The 23,481-nt window shown below is 38.2% G+C and overlaps 1 protein-coding gene across 1 annotated transcript in view; it reads left to right on the top strand.

The window, feature by feature from the left end:
- The first annotated feature begins 6,934 nt into the window (after positions 1 to 6,934).
- The window catches only part of LOC145984052 (uncharacterized), a 63,166-nt gene continuing 46,619 nt past the window's right edge, over positions 6,935 to 23,481 (top strand). The window contains exons 1-12 of the mRNA XM_083117405.1: positions 6,935 to 7,111; positions 9,713 to 9,819; positions 10,050 to 10,140; positions 11,761 to 11,946; positions 12,260 to 12,329; positions 14,195 to 14,321; positions 16,256 to 16,343; positions 17,707 to 17,819; positions 20,338 to 20,406; positions 21,138 to 21,306; positions 22,302 to 22,499; positions 23,318 to 23,480. Coding sequence (XP_082973531.1) covers positions 6,952 to 7,111; positions 9,713 to 9,819; positions 10,050 to 10,140; positions 11,761 to 11,946; positions 12,260 to 12,329; positions 14,195 to 14,321; positions 16,256 to 16,343; positions 17,707 to 17,819; positions 20,338 to 20,406; positions 21,138 to 21,306; positions 22,302 to 22,499; positions 23,318 to 23,480 — 1,541 coding nt within the window. The 5' untranslated portion in view covers positions 6,935 to 6,951. The remainder of the gene's footprint in view (positions 7,112 to 9,712; positions 9,820 to 10,049; positions 10,141 to 11,760; positions 11,947 to 12,259; positions 12,330 to 14,194; positions 14,322 to 16,255; positions 16,344 to 17,706; positions 17,820 to 20,337; positions 20,407 to 21,137; positions 21,307 to 22,301; positions 22,500 to 23,317; position 23,481) is intronic.

The following is a 23,481-nucleotide window of genomic DNA, read 5'->3' as shown; positions in this document are numbered from 1 at the left end:
TCTCATTTTGATGTAACAGAAGATAAACAAAGTGTAACTGGATTTAAAAATCTGCTTAGGCAGTTTGACTTTAACTATATGAATAATAAACCCACTAGGGGTTCGGCATGCCTGGACAATATATTCACAAACATAAAAACATCTCGTATAACATGTGATGTAAATGTATTTGCATACTCAGATCATGATTCTCCTTGGCTAAAAATACATAACTTAAAACCCTGTGATTGTAACTGTAAGGAATCTAAAATAGTGATCTCAAGACCAATAACGGATGATAAAATACTAAACTTCAGGAATTTGCTCTGTAATATAAACTGGCTAGATCTGTTAAGTAAACCTCAGTCCTTGGATACAGAACACACATTGGCTGATGTAACATTTGAAAAGTTTCTAACGGTATTTTTAGATATTTATGATAGGAGTATTCCCCAGAAAAGGTGTAAAGTTAGTCTCAAAGTTAATAAGAAGAAAATACAAAAAAAGAATGCTGATTGGTACACTCCTAAGTTAGCCGGTATGAAATGTAGGGTTTTACTATACTTAGATTTATTTAAGAGGGATAAGACAGATCAGGCTAAATCAATCTACCTGAGGGCAAGAAAGGAATACAAATTGGCTATAAATGAATCAAAGAAATTGTATAATCTAACTAATATTGAGGCATCCAGGAATAAATGCAAGACTGCCTGGAAATTAATTAATTCGATTGCCAAATACAGCAAAAGAGATGTTATAGAAATCTCCCCTAATGACTTTAATAAGTTTTGTATTAATTCTGTTGAGGAAATTCGTAACAACATTGTACGACCCTCTCAAACAGTTTCTGACTTACTTGAACAGTATAGCGTAAGACATTCTGAAATAAAATTTGTTTTTTCTGAAATAACTCCAGAGATAATTATAGATGTTGTGAAAAAGCTGAAACCATCAGATAGTGTAGATATCTATGATTTATCCAGTAATCTTGTGAAAAAAATCATAGATTCTATAATTCTTCCACTGACCTTTTGTATAAATATATGTCTTACGGAAGGAACATTTCCAAATGTATTGAAATTATCAAGGGTTGTACCAATTTATAAAAAAGGTGAGAAAAATTGTTTAGCCAGCTACCGTCCCATCTCACTGATTCCAGTGTTTTCAAAAGTTTTAGAATCAATTATGTATTCTCAATTATGCAATTACTTGGACCATAATAACTTAATTTGCAAATCACAGTTTGGTTTCAGGAAGGGTAAGTCAACAATTGATGCCATGGACTCACTAGTCAAAAATGTACTTAAGGCTTTTGAAACTAAGGACTTTGCTCAGGCCTCTTTCTGTGACCTGAGCAGGGCTTTTGATTGTGTAGAACACACTTCACTTTTAAAAAAGATTAAATACTATGGCATTGGTGGTACAGATCTTAAACTATTTCATTCATACCTTCAGAACCGTAAACAAATTGTCTGCATAGGAATGGAGAAGTCAAATGTAGCCGAGGTCAAATGCGGTGTACCTCAAGGTTCGGTTCTTGGGCCTTTATTGTTTGCTCTCATGATGAATGATTTACCATTTTGCGTCACTGCTCACACAATACTATATGCAGATGATACTACCTTCTTTAATGCCAGCTCTGACCTTAACACCCTTAAAGGCATAACTGATAATACCCTGTATCAATCTTCTTTATGGTTCAGAGCTAATGGTTTCTTGCTGAATGAAAGTAAAACTCAGCATATGTTTTTCAGTCTTAGAGGCATCCCGATCGACAATAGCTCAGACAATGTGAAATTTCTAGGTATTGTCATTGATAATAAATTATCATGGGAACCACATATTAAATACATAACTGCCAAGCTATCCAGGGTTATATATTTGTTAAGGAATCTAAACAGTCATGTACCTGAAGATTACGTAAGATCAGCTTACTTCGCTTTCTTTCAAAGCATTATTTCATATGGAATTTTACTTTGGGGGAACTGCAGTTATGTACAAGAAATTTTAATACTGCAGAAAAAAGCCGAGAGAATAATTACCAACTCACACAAATTAGTTCACTGTAAGCCACTGTTCATTAAGTTAAAATTTATGACTGTGATAAATCTATATATTTACACTGTGCTGTTGTATGTAAAGAAAAATTTGCCACAGCTACAAAGTAGACAAGATGTACATTCCTATACTACAAGAAACAGCAGGCGTATAAATATACCCTATCACAGACTCTCAAAATCCCTGAATAGTTATGAAGCTCTAGGATTAAGACTATTTAATAAGCTACCTCTTGATGTGACAAATATGCCTACGAATGTATTTAAACGTAAACTGTATGCCTGGTTAGTTGCTACACCATTGTACTCAACTCAAGAATTTCTTGAAATTAAAAATATTGTATTTTAGTGCACCTTAACATAAAATGGGTTATAATTTTATATTATTTTATAATATATTTCACATGTATTATGTTCTTGACGTTGTCTATTGCTGTACAAGCTTAATGACAATAAAATATTATTATTATTATTATTATTATTATTTAAGCAGCGCCATTGCTTTGTACTACCTAATAACGATTTATACGAAACGATATTCCTCTAGGTTTAATAGTCATCGGCTTTTAAAAATGTGAAATGATACATTGTTTACATCTCACGCGGCCGCCATTACAACTGCACTCGTGTCCTAGAGGTCGCTTCTGATTGGTTATGCTACGAAAAATGCTACAGAAATAGGACGGGTTCTATTCTTGAGTAATGCCATGAAAGATGCCATGGCATCTGAAATACCATAAGATTTTTCACTTTACACGGCAGCATTTTGGTCATGGCGTAAATGCAAAGGAAAATGCTTTCGTCTAAAGCGGGCCTTTATGATAGAAATGCCTGAAGAAGTGGTTAAGTATGATGATCCTGATTCGAATGGAAACTCAGGTAAACATAAGCAAACGACGGTGTCAGGTGACTCAATGTTCAAGTCATCGTCACGATTAGCGAAAAGTGGATTAATATAATAACAATACAAGAAAGTATGTCTAAAAAATCTGGAGGGAGTGCAACCCCCTCCCCTTTACAATGAAGAAAACTTTGTGATCCAGCGTACTAAGGCTTTCTAAACAAAATAAATTCCGAAGTTCTACATTCGAATGCAGCACAAGTCATGAGGCTTGCCACCGAGGGTTTCGGGTTCGAGTTTCGACCTAGGCGTCCATCATCAATTTCGTCCGATCGTTACTCATGTCAGTGGTCGGAAGTACTACAAATTTGTAACGGTAGCTGTGGCAGCACTACGTTTTTTAAATTGTAGTTGTAGCTGTAGCGAAACTACAAAATCCCTGTAGTTGTAGCGATTTCGCTACAGCTTAATTTTTTCTCATCATTTTGAGGTAATTTTTGAATATGGCAACAGCGTCAAAAATAAATTACAATATTGCTTACTTTTGCAAGAGACTCAAGAAGACAAAGTCCATTTACATGGAAATACAGATAATCTGGATTATAAATATCCTTATATCGCAGATTATAGATATATGCATACTTTATTTCATTAGCATCTTAATAATTCTGATATACAGATAACTAACTGGCATATATGCATATATTCCAGCTAATAGCGATTTCTTTTAGCTGTATCGCTATTTTGGGAAGAATCATGCCTCATTCGCTACACCGCCAGGAAAAAATGCCGGTTTGCGCCACCCCTGGAACAAATCCTGTGGATATCGATGGCGTAACAGACAGCAAAATATCGATAATTACTGTGTAAAAAACAACTTACAGTGCAAAAAGGAACGATCCATTTTCTACTAATCTGACAAAGCAATAGTGCCGGCAATCAATGGTTCAGTAAGTTATCAGCATTGATCATTGTCAGTGTATAGGATCACACTAGCAAGAAATTATTCTTACAAGAACGATAGTGTTTCTGAAATTACAATTATTCTTGTCATAATGTTTGTTCGCAAATTTTAAAATTACAATATGTTTAGAACACTCGAGTTTACACATAAGTTTCCTCAATATATTTTATCATATTGTAAAAAGAACGTACGAGTTATTGACTTTCTTGCAGAAACGACAATTTTCTCTTGTTAAAATACACAGGTTTCAAATTTATGTATTTTTCCTACTTTTGCGTCCCTTTTCTCAATGAGGATACATTGTTTATTTAGTATTTCTCTTATCTATGGCCGTTTTCTGCCACTTTTGGCTAATTGTGAGAATGAGGAAGAATGATGAATGATGAGCAGAGTGGGGAATGGAGGAGCAGGCGGATCCCATCCTCCCAACCAGGCGTCTTTCCTAGTATTTGTTTCGAGTCTACTTTATGCACAGATCAGCTGATCGAGACTGATAAGAACCACCATGTGTCCTCCGCCGGGTATCGAACCTGGGGCCATTTGAGTACAATTTCCACTGTGTCTTCGGGGAAGCATTTCCAACAGAAAAACTTACATAAAGCATTGCTCCACCTGTTTCTCATTTATACCATTAGAAGTATCCCTCAGCTATCCTCAAGGTTCGAGCAAATATCCGCCATCCACAAAATAACATTCTGTTTAAGTTACGAAGATTAAATTGATAAATATCACATTTCTATCTTATTCCCATCTTGCGCAACAAATTATACGCGTAGTTACATATTCTTCCAAGTTCCAATTAATTTTAAAAAGAAGTCTGTCACATAAATATTGTTGATATGACAATAAGAACAACACAGATACGTGTAAGACCTAGTTTTTTGAATTGATATGCCACTTACAAAGGTACTTTATTCTCAAACACTTTAGTAAAAATATATAACTGAAGTAACACTGCTATAAAAATTATAGAATGAAGGGAATCATGGAAATAAATAACAGAATCTATTTTTCAGTACGTACAACTATCATACTAGGCAAGCCCGTACCCGTACCCAGGGGAGGCCAAGGGGGCCATGCCCCCCCCCCTCTCGAGCCATGAAATATTTTAATGCAAAACTACAAAAATTACATGGATAATTCTTAAGATTTTGCAAGAATTTAGATTTTTTCCTGTATAAATGAATGGGTTGTCTCTGGAGAGAGGCAGACTCCAGAAGTCTACAGTCTACTATATTTAGTAATTTTAGTTTTATAACCATTTATGCGAAGCTACTAAATGTTCCAATTTGGTTGGGACAGTTCACCATATTTACTCCCTGTTTTCACTTCTTTCGAACTGCAGTCTTGTTGAGGAAATGTCCTCTTTTTGTGGTTATTCACATTCAGACATGCTCTTCATTATAAGGATCATTCCATAGCGTTGGTGGTCACATTCAGGGTACGAATTCCCATGGCAGAAGGGCGATCTCCCACCTTCCCACAATGATCTTGTTCTATTACAAAGTTTGTGTTATAACAACAAAGATAAGCAATTACTTTGGACTTCAAACATACCTTACTAAGAATAACATCATAAACACATACAAAGAAGGAATAACAAAGAATGATGTCAGACTGTGTGTGAATGTTGCATACATCTCTTGCTCTCTCTCTCTCTCTTTACGGCTGGTAACAGCATGGGATAAAAACGTACTTCTACAGTCATAGAGAAGATTTTAAAATTATATCAAATTGGACTAGTAAGAAATGGAGCCATAGCTGCGAAGGTCTTTGTCATTTTCACCCTAGGCCCCTGGAACATAGAAATTAGACGGACCTGTTATTTCTCCTCCATTTCTCACCTCCTTTCGTCGGGAATAAAACATAGCACTTACATGTTAATTTTAAAGAAAACTAATGTCTTCTTAAAGTTTCTCATTTTTGGTCCCTCCACCTAGTTATCTTTAATTTGCAATCGATTTTGCAGATGTGAACAATAACACACAGTGCTTCAATGAAGATGGTGTGGGATGCCCAACCGACTGTCCTTTTTTTAGCCACATTTCTTGAATGCTAAGGTTTTTTCCTTAGGATTCAACGGAAAAGAGTAAGTACATAAAATTTCTACAATGTCTAAGTATGGTAGGGGGGGAGGTAAATTCGGTGCAGGGAGTGTGAAAATCATTCTCGTCCTGGGCGCTGAAATCTCTACAACTCTGATAAGGAAATATTTCTTTTCGAGAGACTATTAAGAGATTTACACCATTATAAAAACATAACACAATAAAAGTATGAAAATTTAATTATTATTTTTAACAAAAATCAATAATTAAATAATATCTAACACTTATTAAAAATATTTCACCTATCTTATAATTTCTTGATATTTTGAACCAGTCGTTAAAGGAATTAATTTGCTAGTTTATAAATGTAGCAAATTAATTTGTTTATTATGTTTATAAATATAAATATAGATAAATAAATTAATTAATTACTTACTGATATTAATTAATTATTCAATAATTGACATATATTTCATGCCAAGCCCATACATATAACCAAGGTTTTGGGCTTGGCTCCCCCTCAAATAAATCCTGGGTACGGGCCTGATACTAGGGCTTCTTTTGAATAGCCATATGGTTGTTTTAAGTTTTTAATACAGAAGTAGTGCAAAAGTAGCGAAGTAGCGAGTAGCGAACAGGAGTAGCGTAGCGAGCTACTTTTTGTCAAATGTAGCTGTACTTGTAGCGAAGCTACTTATAAAATGTAGCGTTCTGATTCACTCATTCTCATTGTCGCGATTAGCCAACAAATACAAGATATGTATGTTGTGTCATCAATTCAATCTCATCATCATTCTAATGTGGCAGAAAAAAAAAACTTTCGTTTGACATAATTCTCCCCCATTGTCTTTTTGCTGACGGGATTGGAACGCGAATATTTCTGATTAATAATAAGTTAATACGTAATCTTTGGTAATACTACAAGCTTTTAACTAGACCTGATGACTCGTTTCCGCAGAAAAATCCCCTCTCCCCTCACTCCACCGGCTCAGACGTCGTCAACGTTCCTGATTTCAAGGTCGAAGCTCCGCACGAGGCAAGCGCGCGACGAGTGTTGGTTGAGCGATGGACGTGTTGGTGGCGCTGGGAGCGGTCGTCGGGATTGCATTGTTGCTTTACCTCTTTCGAGGCGACAGGAAGAAGCGGATACTCAGCGACGTTCCAGGGCCCAAGCCTCTGCCGTTGGTTGGCAATGCGCTCGCTTTTGCAGGAATTCCACACGAAGGTAAGAAGCAAACTTGTTATCTCACACTCTTGTTAGGCAAGCAACAACGAGTGTTCTTATCGCTGCCAATGTGAACGTACAATCGCCGACTTAGATAACAGTATCGTTCCATTTTTCGCTACTGCTTTTGGCTTTTTGCATCTTTTCAAGGAATGAAATTGTCCAGCCCATGTCAAATGTACAAGTTGCGGACAAAGTATTGTCATCAGAAAGCAAGACACTGAACCTAGTGCGTGCGATATGTTAGCACTAAAACACAAATAAAAAAATCTTCACTAGAAGTAACTGGGATCCTGAAATTTTGGTACTGAAACAGGCGCGGTTGGCCCTATAGCGCACAGGATCAGTGAACCCCCAGTAATATACGATAATCACCTCGAGAATGAACAATGTCTTTAAATTTTCACATAATTTCGCTAAAAATTCTACACAATAAGTCATGTATTTGTGCCCGTAACACGGCGAACTCTCTTGCTGAGAAGAAGAAACCGCGAATCGGCCGCCCTGATACAGACCCTGAGTTGAACCCCCACAGGACAGCTTGTGCCATTGTGAAAGCTTCGTGCGGGAGCAGAAGCGCGAGGAGGGTATAGGACAAAATACATGGGAGATGAGATTCCAGAACCTATGTCTCTACCCAACGGTCATGCGCAGTTCGTTCTCTCGCAGAAGCCGCGGGACAAGGCTCCTTTCTCGCTGCTTCCTCCCTTCCAGTGTTGCTGTGTGCGGTTCAAGTTTGAAGCGCACACATTACATATTCAATCTTCTCTTGTATCATTTTTGCACCGAACTTCTTGGAATAAATGCAAGATTGTGTCAGAGATGGATGAGTGGAAACAAATAGAAGCTGGAATTAGATGCGATGAATTAAAATAAAGGAGATACATTACCAAAATACCTTGTGCATGCATTCAGAGGTTTTTCCTTAAAGGTGGAAACACTTCGGGTTCGCGAAAGAGAAAGAATGGCGCGAAAACGTGACTCGCTGTCGCTCGGTGTCAAAGTCTTAAGTTTTTTAGTTTTTGAAGTGCTTGGATACTTGTTGGAAAGTATTAAGTGATGCTGCGAGTGAAACGAGGGATGGACTTTACCTAAGTTATGTCATTTGATGCAGTGTAGGCGTTGCTGTCCGCGCAGGTAAGAAATGACCGATAGAAATGCACATAATTAACGTAAACAAACTTCCTTGTCCACTGAAAAAAAGCGTGTGCTGGTCGACCAGCCCCAAATTTGAACAAACCTGTCGCGTATAAATGAAAGGGTCTCAGGTTTGATTTCTAGTATGCGCATGCCATTAGTTGCCATTTCCCTTTAACAAATGTAGGACCAGTTCTGATTAGTCAGCATGGACGTCCGGAAGGGGAAAAGGGGGCCGCCCCCCATGGAAATTGAATGTAAACCAAAAATTATATATTACACGCATATAATTTAATTTCAGTCACAGTAATTTTTGGTAATTATTATAAAAGCGTTGCAGTAACTTCAGACTGAAGGAGTGTTTTTTGCTCCTCGTGGGGAAAAAATATATTACTTGCCCCTACTTGAGGACGTCCATGATATTCCAACAAAATTCAACTTTTTTCATAAAGGCACAATTTATTGTAGTTTCAGCCCTAAATTTATTCGCACACCCCTACAACAAAACCTTATACTCCCAGATAAAATGAATTCTTGACAAAGCTTTTAAACCCTCCTCCCATCCTTTTGTTGGGCGAAGGAAGTATATTTTGCGGAAAGTGAATATATGTCACATCACTTCAGTGAACCCCCGGGTAAATAATGCACGAGCCGCGCCTGTACTGAAATTAGGATAAAAATATCTTTAGCACCATTTTCTGGTTCCTCAACACTCGAGAAATTTTAAATGTTCTGCTGCATTTAAAATGGCCCGACCCTGTGGCCGAGTGGATAGCACATCGCGCTGCGACGCCAAGGGTCCCGGGTTTGAATCCCGGTCGGACTTGGTTGTTTGTGAATGTCCATTCATCAATTTCATCATTTCATCACTCATCCCCATCTTCGCAAATTAGCCAAGAGGCACAAACCGCGAAGTAAAATAAACTAAATCAATCAATCAATCAATCATTTAAAATGCTTGTGTCGAAGACTGCTTCTATTTTTCTTTTCAGAAATGAGGGAGCAATCACAATAGGGAGAAAAATGGGCAGAATTCAAGATTTTTGTACTCCAGTAATTGTTAGTGCTCAAACAATAATAGCCTCCCCGATGGCGCAGTGGTAGCGTCGTCGCCTTTTAATCAAGGGGTTCCGGGTTTGTTACCTGGTGGAGGCACATAGTGGTTCGGATCCCACTTTAAACTGTAGGTCCAGTCCCGATTAGCCTTACTGTGCATAAAGTGGACTTGTACACCAAATCAATCAATCAAACAACAATAATAATAATAATAAGCAGACACACAGAGATATAGAGAGAGCGAGAGAGAGGTGGCACACACACACACAGAGGTGTTTAACTGGATCTACAGTTAAGTTGGAATGCGAACCACTGTGCCTCACCCGAGTATCGAACCTTGGATTACAAGGCTGCGACATTAACACTACGTCACCTGGTACCCTAATGGATATTTGCTATTCTTTTCAGATGTCTTCCGCCGCCTTTGCCAGTTCATGTCCGAACACAACCCGGTGTGTCTCGTCTGGTTTGGTTCCCTTCCATACGCGCTCCTCACTTCTCCCACGGACGTCGAGGTAAGTTCTTTGGCGCAAGGTTTTATTTAAAATTTACATTTTATATTTGAAAGTAAAGAATGAAGTCCAATTATATTTATTGGCCACAAGTAGTACCTGATCGGAATAATTATCTTTTAAGCTCGTTGTGGCGGTAAGCAGTGACAGTCAGGCGCTCTACCGGCTGGAGCACCGTGGTTCCCCTAGGCATATTGAATTATCAACAATATTAAACCGTGAACTCTTTCCAGGTAGTCCTTGGAAATGCAAAACATGTAGATCGACCTGTGGACTATGAATACATGCAGCCGTGGTTGGGAACTGGGCTGCTCACCAGTACTGGTACGTCTAGGAAAATTACAATTTCTACTCTAATATTCTAGCATAGTCTAATGCCGTACATACTGTATTAATTGATTTTGGGAATTGTGATTTATTAGGCAATTTTCCTATTTGTTTTACGGGTGTCGGGAAAAATGCGCCCGGGAAAAGTGCGCTCTCGCAATAAAAGTGGGAAAAATGCGCCCTCCCCAGAGTAACCACAATGAAAAGTGGGAAAAATGCGCCCAGCACACACGACCTTCACCAATATGATAATATGTTAATTAAAACAACCTTTACGCGGCTTCCCCTCACACTTAACACTGGATTGGGACTGTCAGGAAAGATATTTTTTTAAAAAGTACAGTAAAAATATTATCTTTTCTGGCGTGTTTAGAAGCTGGAGATGATGATGTCCTTTGTCATATTGTTTTTTTATTTTACTTTTGTAACTTTTATTTTATTTGATTGAAGTTTTTATTTACATTTGTATTTCCATTTCTTGTGACCTCCGTTGACGATCTTTTGCTCTATTTTTTGGATGTACGCCAGACTTCTGAGGCACTTCGTAAGGTCCTTGGGTGTGCTTGTTTTGTAAGTGTGTAAAAGTTTGCTAATCTGTTCATCCTCTTCGTTCCTTCCAAACCGATTCTAGCCCTGTCATATTTATATCCGCTGTATTCCGCTTCCTTCTTCAGCGTCTTCAGAAGGGTGTAGAAGTTGGGATGAAGTCGAACTTTCTCAAGCAGCTTTTTGTTCCACCCTTCGACAGCATTGTTCGTGCGGTGCTTTGCATCTCCAGTGCCACACATCAACTGGTAGATTTGGATTTTGCAGCCATTATTGTACAAAGTAGTCAAGAAACGCTGTCAGTTTCTCTCCTGCTGGCGCCGTACTATGGATTTGGAGCCACCCATCTTCAACGTCCTCGCGGGGGATCATTGCGATAGAAGCAAGCAAATGAACAGAGTTAGATAACCGGGAATTCCAACCCTTCAATGGATTAGTTGGTGAAGGTCATGTGTGCTGGGCGCATTTTTCCCACTTTCTAATGTGGTTACTCTTAGGAGGGCGCATTTTTCCCACTTTTATTGCGAGAGCGCATTTTTCCCGGGCGCATTTTTCCCTGATTCGTTTTACGATGTCTTATACCTTTTCTGCATTCATGGACATCCGCAGGATTTTTTCCCCGAGGGAGGGGCAAAAAAGGTAATATTTTCCAGGGGGGGGGGCAAAGAAGGCATATTTTTCCTGATAATAGTGATGCCTCCTCAAAAAAAACACTGCTTCAGTCTGAAATTTTCATGTTCCTTCAACGCTCTTCTATTAATTAACATAAATTACTGTGACTGAAATGAAATTATGTGTGAATGTATATACTTTTTAGTCGGACATTAATTTTCCAGCGGGTGGGGGTGTGGGCGTGGCCCCCTTTTTCAGACGTCCATGTTTGTATTGCTTTACAATGCTTGCATTGCCAAGAAAATCCATGAAACACCCACGGAAGTTGATTCTGCAAAGTAACTAATATTTGTAAAAATACAAAACAATTATTTTGACTTTATTATTACGCAAACGTTTCAAATATTGTAAGATGATTTTTTTATATCCTTGAAACGTAATAGTTAATTCGTCCTTTAGGATCCAAATGGCACCTTCACAGGAAGCTGATTACTCCCGCCTTCCACTTCAGAATTCTGGAGAACTTCGTCCCAGTGTTCAATGCCACGAGTCAGATTTTGGTTCAGAAACTCAAGGAGAAACTTGGGGCATCTCCTTTCAACGTCTTCCCTTACATAACTCTCTGCACGCTTGATATCATATGCGGTGAGTAAGTGTTGCTCCTTTAGTTCGATTTAAAGTTCTTTAACCCACATGTTTGCGAGTTCTGAACATGTTTGATGTTAAACTTGAAGGTTCCCCTCCTGGGAATTTGGCCTCTTTCAGTTCAATCTGAAATAATCAGTCTTTTTTTGATAGTTGATAATAGAAGTAAATTTCAGTCGATGAGTATTCAATCAGATTAACCGAATGGAAAATAAATGATCAGCTTGATTAATCGGTAATTAATTAACTTGGACACGTGCTCCTTTTTTGCAGTCCAATGATTTTAATCCAATTAATTAACTTTTTATTCCAGAATCTGTTATGGGAATATCCGTGAATGCCCAACGCAATGAGAATTCAGACTACGTGAAGGCTGTTTATAAGTGAGTATACATTTCATTATTTTTCAGTGATACAGTAGACTATAAAGGCAATTCCAAATTTTCTGGTGGGATTTTTGTCTACTGTATCTTAAATCTGGAAATACGTACACTGTAAAAAAAAATACACTTCTTGTACACTTTTGGTACACTTTCTTGCATATAATATGCACAAGATGTGTACTGAAGGTGTTGCAAAAGTGTACTTAAAGTGTTCTAGATGTGTGCGACCCGAAATGACGAAATTTTGTACACTTGTTGCACACTTTGGGGACACATTCAAAGTTGTGTGCACTTCTTCAACGCTTTCTGTACACTTTTGTTTAAAGTAAGTCTGTACACTTCTTGTACACTTTTGTAGCACATGATTTCATTTTGTGTTGTTGGTCATATCGATTGTTATTTTATACTTTTTTGACAAATGAATATCTTATGAACATAAATCAATTTCATTATATAAAGCAGTAACACACTTGAAAGCAAGCAACATTAAACAATAACAAAATATAACTATTTTTTTCCTGGAACACATGGAAATCGCATTGCATCATGAAACTATCAATACTTTTTTGTTTAATGTACCAATTTGATAATTGGATAAATCTCATTAAAATTGAAGAAGGAGCAAGTTGAATGTTCCGAGGAAATTAATAGATTTTCTTAAATCGAACTATTCATCTTTAAAGCACACCAAAACAGATCGTTAACTTCGGGGGGCTGGTTGTTCCTACACCGGCCGCTAGATGGTTCTGTCAAAATGTGTACAAGAAACATAAGTTTTTGTACAACAAATAATGATACGTTTGATTGTAATCATAGTGAAAAATTGTGCTTTAACACTCTTCGAAAAATATGTGAACATCTAAGATACAAATTAAAGAAGAAAATGTACTGCAGTGAATAAAAGTGAATCTCCCATGAGCAATCTCTTTGATTCTGGACTATATAAGTAGAAGGTACGTGTGTCAGAAAAACAAACACGCATCTCACAAAATTTAATGTTCACAGTTGAAAGTTGTTGCTTTTTCCTCCTTCAATTGTCAAGTTAAATGTGAGTCAACTGCATTTTTATTCTAGAAACTGAGTATGAGTACTGAATTGCGATATATCTCATGTGTGCAAGAAGTGTCGCTCAAGTATTTTCACAAGTGTTCCAAATGTGTAAAGTGTACCAGAAGTGATCAAAAGTAGTTTCTGCAGCACACTTTTGGGATACCTTTATATTGGAAGTACTTCTTGCACACTTCCTGTACACTTCTTTTGCTGCACTTTTTGTACACTTCCTATACACTTTTTAGCACTTCGTGTGCACTATTGGAGCACTTCCTGTACACTTCTTGTGCACATTTAATGTGTACAAGAAGTGATCAAAAGTAGTTTCTAGGAAGTGTTCCAAAAGTGTGCAGAAAGTGTATTTTTTTTTACAGTGTAGCAATTCATGAAACAGTCATTTAATGCAGCTTTAAATAAAAGGAGCTTTCATACTCGAATAGTTTGTTTAGGTTATATTTTATTTTGAAATAAGTTACGTTTGAGACTGTTTTTAAATATTAAAAAAAATATTTGTCGTGATATTATTTATGTATATATTTAAGAATTTTATTAAATTATTTGAGTTATAACACGATTTTTTCTGTTTTCACTGCAGTATCTGCTCCGTGAATATATATATATCTGTACAACTTACGCTTTCATTTCATAGCATGCACATTGTAGAATTATAGAAAATCTTCCCACTGTGCCAAACTTGTTGAAACACGATCTAATTCAAATTAATATATTTGTGGTTACTTATTTGACTTGTTTTGGGCTAGAATGAATAACTTTGACACGTTATACTATGTCAATTGTGTTCCCATGATGTCTAGGCTGAGCGAGATAATCCACGACCACCAGTTCAGCCTCCTCCAGCTGCCCAACTGGCTCTTCAGCCTCACCCCTTCCGGCTGGGAGCAGACAAAGATCCTCAATATAGTCCATGGCTTCACGAATAAGGTGAGCTGTCTCTCTTGGAACGATTTCTGTCAGTGTCCAAACCTTCAGAAATAATTTATCTTTACTGAACATTATTTAGAAACGCCCCCACCCCCGTGGCGGAGTGGTTAGCACATCGCGCTATGACGCCAGGCATGAATGTTTGGGAGTGCTTATTCATCAATTTCATCATATCATCACTCATCTCCATCTTCCCAAATTAGTCAAAAGTGGCACAAAAAGCGAAGTAAAATTAAGCCAATAAATCAATTATTTAGAAACTTGAAAGTTGATTTATATTGTTGCACTTGAAAGCACGCATCGCAAAGCGCACTTTGCAACTCTTAAATCACCTGGGGAGTACTTCTTTCTTCCCCCAATGTTAACGCTCAGTTATTTCTTTTAGGTAGAAATACAATATATCAAAAAGAATTGATTAACTTTCTATAAATTATATGAGTGCGGCAAGATTGCTCATAAAAAGTCTGCTTTCCATTTAGCCATCAAAGTTCCCGGGTTCGAATCCCTGCCCAGCCAACCTCTGTGGCAGAGTGTTTAACACAGGTCACCATTACGCCAGGGGTCCCGTGTTCTTTACAGCGGTGGTCTGTGGTTCTGAGTTAGGTGAAGGGCTAGAAGGAAAAAATGGGATACTAGAGAAAATTAGATAAATAGTTACACATACCTGTAACAGATCTGTGACCTATATGTACCTAACACTCCAGGACTGTTTACGGGCAATTTCATGACGGGTGTGACATTGAGACAAATTTAAATTCATTTTTTAATTATTTTCTTGTAAAAGTAAAGTAAAAAAATAGTGTTCCCGTGTGCTTTGCACCACGCCATGAATGCGTATAGGAGGTGGGGAGTTAGGGCCCCACACTTTCTTGATCACAGCCGAAGGTGGGGGTGATGTGATCAGCACCACGCCCCTGGCCGCCTTCACCCCCCAGAGTTTCCTCCAGGTACCCACTTTATACGACGCTGGGTGGGCGCCGAAGCTGCTTGAACAGGTGGGGAAAAATCTCGGTTCTCTCACGCCTGGGATCGAACGGCTCCTTCAAATATGTAACTCTATCAATGCATGTAATTTCATTCTTCTTGATGAATGTTATTTAATTTCAGAGTATTCCTCCCTCATCTCAGTTTTCAGCTACAGAAAATACATTTTTTGTAGCACTTCTGAGACATGATTTTAAGACCTTCCTCAGTATTTTAGAAAACTCTGTGAAATATGGGTTTACTGAAACAATTTTATCTTATTTACTGAAACAATTTTATCTTATTTTCACAAACCAAATTTTACTCGACATTTGGATGCTTTGTTTCTGCTACATACTTTTATATAACTAAACATTTTTTGCCTGTGACTAGTGTGACACCATGCACATTATTTACTTTGTGGGATTATGGAACAATGCAAAGGCTATGAAAAATTAACATAAATAGATTATTCTAACTAAGGTTTGTTTCAGAAATGAAGTGGAATACTTCAGAGCTTAAGGTATAGAAACAATAAAGGAGACAATTAGAACGAATTAGAATGAATTTAGTTTTCTCATGGTATAATACTGTAACATAATGAAACTAAATTAAGTGCAAACACCACACATAAAATCCCACTTCTACTATATAAAAAGTAATAATTTTGAAACAATGTTATTTAAAAGTCATGAAACTGTTTGTATTAATAATTCCAAATTCTGCTTAGGTATCCCTTTAATTTAATTTCATAAGTGATACTTTGAATAAAAATAAAATTAACTTTGTTTGTCCACTTTCACATGGAATGGCTTATAACGTTTCCCTTGGATTATTTCGACGCGATCTATTGCATCTTCCAGGGTTGACTTTAAAAAATGGTTGGTATCACATCTCTTTAATAAACTACAAAAAACCATACTTCTTACACTTGATATATGTTATCTTCAATAACACTCCTTTTTCTCCAGGTGATTCAGGAAAGGAAGGCACTTTTCAAGGAACTGAAATCTCAACGTCAGGATACGGAAGAGGAAGCAGAAGAGGAAAGCATTTACTGTAAGTGAGGATTGTAGCTCTTTTTGGTGTTGAGTTTATGGAATTTATTTAAAGTGAATGCCCAAACCCCTCGTGCAGAGATAATGCCAGTATGTGAATAAGCAATTTATGAATGATTTTTCCTATAGCTAACTCCACAAAAGTTCTGTATTTCTGTTTGTTTTTGCCCGACATATACCTTGTTGGGGTAGCAGCTATCATTCTACCAGATATACATCACGTACATATGATTTAAAATCATTCAATCAATCAAGACAAATATGTGAATAATTATAGGTCTACATAATTAGCATTAGGAAATACTCTGGTTTAGCATATTTTATTTTCTTTTAATTTAAAAGTTCTGTATTACAATAATTTGTACATTTTCCTTCTTAAAGCCTTACTACATCAATATTTATAAACTGGAAGAACATATTTTTCACATATATAACACTTTGTTCGATGCAAATTTTTATATAATGGAAGGGCATTGTGTAAGGCTGAATCAGTTCCATATTTCATATTAGAGCTAATCTGTTTAATACTATTCTCTTATTTTAATTATGTTTACATGTAGTGAAAATCAGTTGTAAATTCCTTTATCTCTATCGGGTGGTTGTCTTCATCTCAACAATACAATTTATTATTCACGTGTAGTTACTTCATAATAGTAATCTTCCTTTGACATTCAAATGCAAATGAAATATTTCTTCCATTCGGTGCCGTTCTCGAAGATGTAAGCAGTCCTAGAAATAACCCCAGAATTGATCAGAACCTGCTCAGGAATTTCAACTATCGTAACCAGTGAAAAAACAATAAATTTCACAAAAAGCCTCGTGCAGAGTAAGTGTTACACTATGCGCGCCAAGGATCACGTCATAATTTTGTTTCTGTAAGAGTGCTTGCACTGTTTTGTCACGGTAAAAAGGGCGGGGATTCATGGAGTTGGTCATTCCTGTGACATAATGTTCAGTTTGTCGAAACAATTTTACCATCAACAAATACAGCCACAGTTGATAACGACCTTCCTGCGTATGAAGACATTGAAGGCAACACTAAAAGCTTAGAGCGTATTCTTCCAGTTGTTTACGCGACAGGTTTGTCACATACTGCGACGTGGCCAGCAGCGAACGATGACCACTATCGCCTGGCTGGAGCGGCAAGTGCGTTGCTTACATGTGTTTACCACTGCATCTGTTGGTATTATATACTAGACCCACAACAAGATAACCACGCTGATTAACATTTGAATAATTTCGCCCTGTAGGATATATTTATAAGAATTGCTTACAGCGCTTAAATGCACACTACACTCTTGCTTTTATTAAAATAAGAAATTAAGTAAATTCTACGGTTATGGATGTGAGAACTATTATTTCAGTGTCGAAGAAGAAGCGACTGGCATTTCTCGACCTCCTGCTCGAGAGCTCTGATGGCGGGAACCTCCTTTCGGACGAGGAGATTCGTGAAGAGGTGGACACTTTCATGTTTGAGGTATTTCTATTTTCCTATATCAAATGTGTTACACATGTAATAACGGTACAGTGTTTACCAACATGACACTGCTTCATGCTGTCTTGATACGAAAGGATTAGTGAAGAAGAGATATTATGAAAGGCGCAAACTTGTCTGCTGCACTACTGCCCTTAGGAGTGCTAATCAAAGGAAAGGTACTCTTGAACAGGATAGGAATATCGTAGACAGTACATTGATAAGAATAACTTAAATAATGCGCAGATTTTTTTTATTACGTCTCTTCTGCCACCTTTTGTTAATCGCGACTGTGAGCATTAATGGTGATTACAGGAAATTTATGAGAAAGGGCATTCACTAAGATAAACCCATGTCCAAGAGACTCGGAGCCTGGACATTTGGTGGCGAAATCATAATGTGCTCAGCCACCGAGGTGGAAAGACAGATTTTAATATCCATTACGATACCTAAATGCATTGTGTTGCATCATTTCATTACTGCAGATGATTATTGTGAGCATATATTTTATACAGTAGCAGAGATTGAGTGCCAAAACTGGGCGGGTAGGGTGGGGGGCAAGGACAGTTTACTTCTTCTTGGTACAAAAGGCTTAGCATTAAGGCCGTAGTGCGGGGCAAAGAATTCAAAAGTGGGGGGCAACTACCCCCCAAACACCCCTAGTACAGCGCCTAGAATAACGTAGTGTGGAAAACGGCATGGTTCTGCGCTCTCAGGCTGGTTCAACTCGAAAATGATCCGCTAGAGGCGCTGGTGTTGACCCCGGTGCTTGGTGTTCGACTGCTTATAATGGAAGTAAATGGAGTTTTCGCTGCAACGTCTGATTCTTTTACATGAAGCATTTCTATGAATGTGATAATTGCTATGATATTTGGTAAAGTGGTCGCGAAGATATTAACGAACATTCTAGACAGTCGACCACGTCCTGTTATCGTCATACTTTCGTTAATAATACGGGAGAAAAAATACGCGTGGAATGCTCTTGGCAATTAAATTTTTGTGTATGAATTAGGTTTATTATTATTATTATCATCATCATTTCTTTTAAAGATATACACACTGAAGCATTTGTATTTTTGATATTTACTGTCTCTTTTCTTCCGCTTTAAACTAATCGCGGCGATGATGATAATGATGATTGCATGAAACGACAAGGGGAATCCCACAAAACTTTCTTAGTGCCATCGACATGAGTGTAAGGCAACTTTCAAACCAATGGGACAAGCGACACGGGATGTTCACACTGTCACACTAGTGACACACACTTCCAGACTGTAAAACAGCATTCATTGCACATGAGGGTCCAAACAGCAAACGACATATGCGTATTCGCGTGCTACTTGTTACTTCGGTCGGAAAGCTCCTTAAAGGAAGGGTGCTGAGACCGAAGCGACGCGCTACAGGGGGAGTTCCCAACTAAGTGACAAGCGACATGGTGCCTTCAGTCTATTAGCAAGCGTTGCTTGCGAACAACAGATAGGCGACGCGATAAACAGCACATTACAACAGATCTAGGCGACACGATAAGCCAGACGTGTCGCTTTGTCGCTTCTGCGTCGCTCAAACTGGGCCATTTCTTCAATAGCTTGCAACATGTTGCCGTGGTTTGTTGTTCGCGCACACGCGATGCAATGAGTGTCTTGCTTTAGTGAGATTGCGCACCAAAGCGACAAGCGGCACGCGACACTTATCGCTTGAGGATTCCACCAACCGAACACTGGCCTGTGCTTCCCGTCATGCCACTACGATGTGAAATGTTGCTCTTGATTGGCTCCTTTCCAAGCAACATGTGTCACTTCGGTATGAAAGTTGCCTTGGACCGAATGACCCGTGTCGATTTGGTGTGAAATCCTCGTATCGTTTGTCGCGTGTCGCTTTGGTGTAAAATCTCCTTGAGAAAACTGTGCAGTCAGAGCTTTTGTCCCTACGGTTCGAAAGGCTGCATTGATTTCAGACTGCTCGCTTTCAAGCGACATTTGTGGTTTGTCGCCTCGGTATGAAATATCTCTCAGGATACTATTTATATTCTAATAACATAGAAAAATAAACTCTAATACACAGTCCAAGACCTGACCTCCTGAATCACATTGCGATGTTTCTTCTTGTGTTACGCATGCTATTTATTTATTAATTTTATTTTACTTTTCTTTCCAAATTAATGCCATTTCGTGACTGCAAATCACTCCACAAATATAACTGTTTCCATCAATTCACTTACCGCCTTTCTAGAGAAACAAATCTTCACAATATATTCCAAAAACTAACTAAGCCGCATTACTTTCCTAACAAAATTAGCACCTGGGTCGATCGCACTGCCATCTACTTGCCATCGTCTCGGGGAACCAGTTTCTTGGGTCGTTTTCCACACTACGTTATTCAAGGCGCTGTACCCCTAGTCACCGCCAGTGATTTTATGTCTAGATACCATTGAGAAAGAATAAATTATTTCATATGGAATGAACTGAGTTGGATGTAATAATTTTCACGGTTTTCTATGTGATAAGATATTTTCTGTTTACAGGGTCATGACACCACTTCTGCTGGAGTATGTTGGTCTTTATTTCTTCTTGGCTTGCACTTACATGTACAGGTAAGATACCCATAAGTTAGTGTAGTAGAAAGTGAATGATGAGATAGGCCTATATGTATTATAAAGCTTTGTCTTTGCCTGCGAACACAGCTCTTAATGCTTCAAGCACATTTCTAATACTAGATACATAAATTTTTGAACATTTCTTTGGGAGCCAGATTCGGTGGTGGAGTGGCCATCTTAACAATCGACGAAGCCAGAAGCCCTAGGTCCAGACCCCGGTTAAGATTTATCATTGTGTTTGTCCCATCCATTTTATCAACGCACCATTCTTCCTAATCGTCGCGATTACTCCAAGAAGTGGGAAAACGACTTAAAATAACATAAAGGGAAAGACATGCGAGTGGTGATAGTGCAAAGCAGGTCAAAATTATTCACTCAGGTACTATTAATGATCTATATTTTTACACCTTGATTACCTGATGAAAGTTAAAAAGAATCTCGTCAATGAGACAAGACAAAACATTATATAATTGGTTGCTAAACTGACACATGAAATATATCCCCTTTCCCCCCTCTCTCTCAGCCTAGAAAATTTAGTGCACATTCCTGTATGCTCAGGTGGGGTTTAAAGTTCATTTTGTAGTTCAATTTGTCTCCACCTGGGATCGAACCCGGAACCCCTTTGATTATAATTCAAGAGCGTAAGCCTCTACACTATGTGGGAGCACACACTATTGCCTAACGGATCTTAATTCTTTGATATTTATTCTGCTTTTTCCCACGTACAGGAGCGCGTGGCTAAAGAACTGGAAGCCATATTCGGCACAACCAACCGCCCAGCCACTCTGCAGGACCTCAACGACATGAAGTACTTGGAGAGGTGCATCAAGGAGTCCCTGAGGCTCTACCCGAGTGTCCCGGAGTTCGCCAGGCTTCTCAAAGAGGATGTCAAAATAAGTAAGTGGAGCTGTCAAACAAAAGTTTGGTATTATTAAGGCTTTTAGTAAAATTTTGTTGAAATACTTAATCCAAATTGGCTTCCCATCTGTGTAAAAACTTGCGCAAACATATTAAGAAACACAGCATCTAATGCTGCGGGGTGTCCAAAATATACCTTCAAAGTTTCAACAAACAACGCCACGGTGAGTGTACACTTTAAATAGTACTCTGTTGTTGAGAATTGATTCATGTCTGGCCCAGATGTAAATCGAATACACCAGACCCTAACAATTATTTTTATTAGGCCAGATTATTTGCTTGTTTTTTAAGTCCCCTTCATGTACAGAAAGGTTAATGGGAAACTGGATCGACAGTTCAATGTGGGATCCGAACCACTGCGTCCCTCAACCGAATATCGAACCCTGAATCCCTTGATTACAAGGCGACGGCGTTATCACCACGCCATCAGTGAGGCCAAGGCCAGATTATGTTAAATCTCTCATTATTTGCATTTGTGGCATTTTGCAAAGCACTTTTCCCTAGTTGAAGCCCCTTTGCAGATGGAGTTGCTCTAGTCCCCCAAGCTATCTCCTTGACCGGGGTCCAAGTACAAGGCTGGCATTTCTAGAGACAATGATCAGTACATTAGAGAAAAACAATCTCGACATAGATCCCATCTGGTTTTTGAATCTCTCACATTTCGACGTCGTTTGCCCAGCGATTAGAATTTTCGAGAGCGGAAAACCCAAATCTGTCTAGTGCTGCAATTCTTCATGTACAATCTTTAACTGTGACACTATGATATTGTAGTTCCACCCTAAATTTAATAATAATTATTATTTGTTTGTTTATTTTGCGTATAAGTTCGTATAGTGTTTTCTTTTCTTTCTAGTCTACTCCTTTCTTTCTTTCACCCAGTCGAGAGACAAAGTACATATAGAATGTTTAGAAGTTCTATTCAACAAATACACCTTTTCCAGACTTGAGAAATTTTCCAAAATTGTTAGATGCAGTATTTCCTTTCATTGCAGCTAATCATACGCTTCCTGCCGGAACCACAGCCGTCGTCGTTCCATATGTAATGCACAGGGATGCGAAGACATTTCCAAATCCAGAGAATTTTAACCCCGACAATTTCCTCCCTGAGAGGATTCAAGGGCGGCATCCCTACGCCTACATCCCTTTCAGTGCTGGGCCCAGGAACTGCATAGGTAAGAACAGCTTGTACGATCATTCATGTTGTTATTACACTGCCAGGTCCAGAAAAGGTCCCGAGTTCGAATTTCTTTAAAAGCTATACAAATTAATTAAAGATTACTTATTTGTGAAAATCTAAATCCCCTTGGTCTATACAATTAATGCAATGGCCAGTGAAAACTCTCGTCTCACAAACTTGTAGAAAAGTAATGTGCAGGACTAGAAAGTTGATGAGAAATCATATTTTTTCTGGGCTTTGAAGACAATGTTGTAGTAGTCCGTATCACTTCGGTTAGAAGCAGAAAACTTTGTTTTTCTTTTGTATTTTTCGGTCTTTTTTGTTTTAGGTCATTTTTCAGTCTTCTTTACAGTTTTTATTGCATTTTTATTATTTTTGAAGTTTCTTTTTCCTCCTTCCCAGTTGTTTCATAAATTTTAAATGCATTTCCTAGCATAAAAGTAAGAACATGAAAAATGAACTATATTAGATCTTTATTGCTTCTTCCCCTTTGCTTCGATTGTTTAAACCACCAAACAACATATTTTTATCAACAATTTGAAGGTCATTCTATAGGTCATCTTTGGAGGTTTATTAGGCCATAAGCTTCCGAGCCCTGGTAATGTGAAACAACTTCATGAAAAATTTAACGTCCAGGGATCGGATGTCTGATTCGATCACTCATCTTCGCATATTGATATTCCCATTTTTGGACATGAAAAATTATTTTCACCTGTTTGAAAGGTGCTCTGTACTGATAATCTATTTTTCATACGTGTGCAATGAGAATTAAAACAATGCCAACTTTCTAGCCACCAGTTTCCCGTGTTTCAGGTCAGAAATTCGCCATGTTGGAGATGAAGGCTGTGATCTCCTCTGTGCTGAGGAACTTCAAAGTGCAGTCGGCCGACACGAGAGAGAGTGTCACCGTTTTGGCCGAACTCATTCTCCGCCCGAAGGAGGGCATCAGGGTCACCGTGGAATCACGGAACGTGTCG

This window comes from Lepisma saccharinum, chromosome 1 (genome assembly GCF_977018435.1).
Source record: "Lepisma saccharinum chromosome 1, izLepSacc3.1, whole genome shotgun sequence".
Taxonomy (NCBI): domain Eukaryota; kingdom Metazoa; phylum Arthropoda; class Insecta; order Zygentoma; family Lepismatidae; genus Lepisma; species Lepisma saccharinum.
Note: the sequence above shows the minus strand (reverse complement) of the source record. Positions and strands in the feature narration are given on the sequence as shown.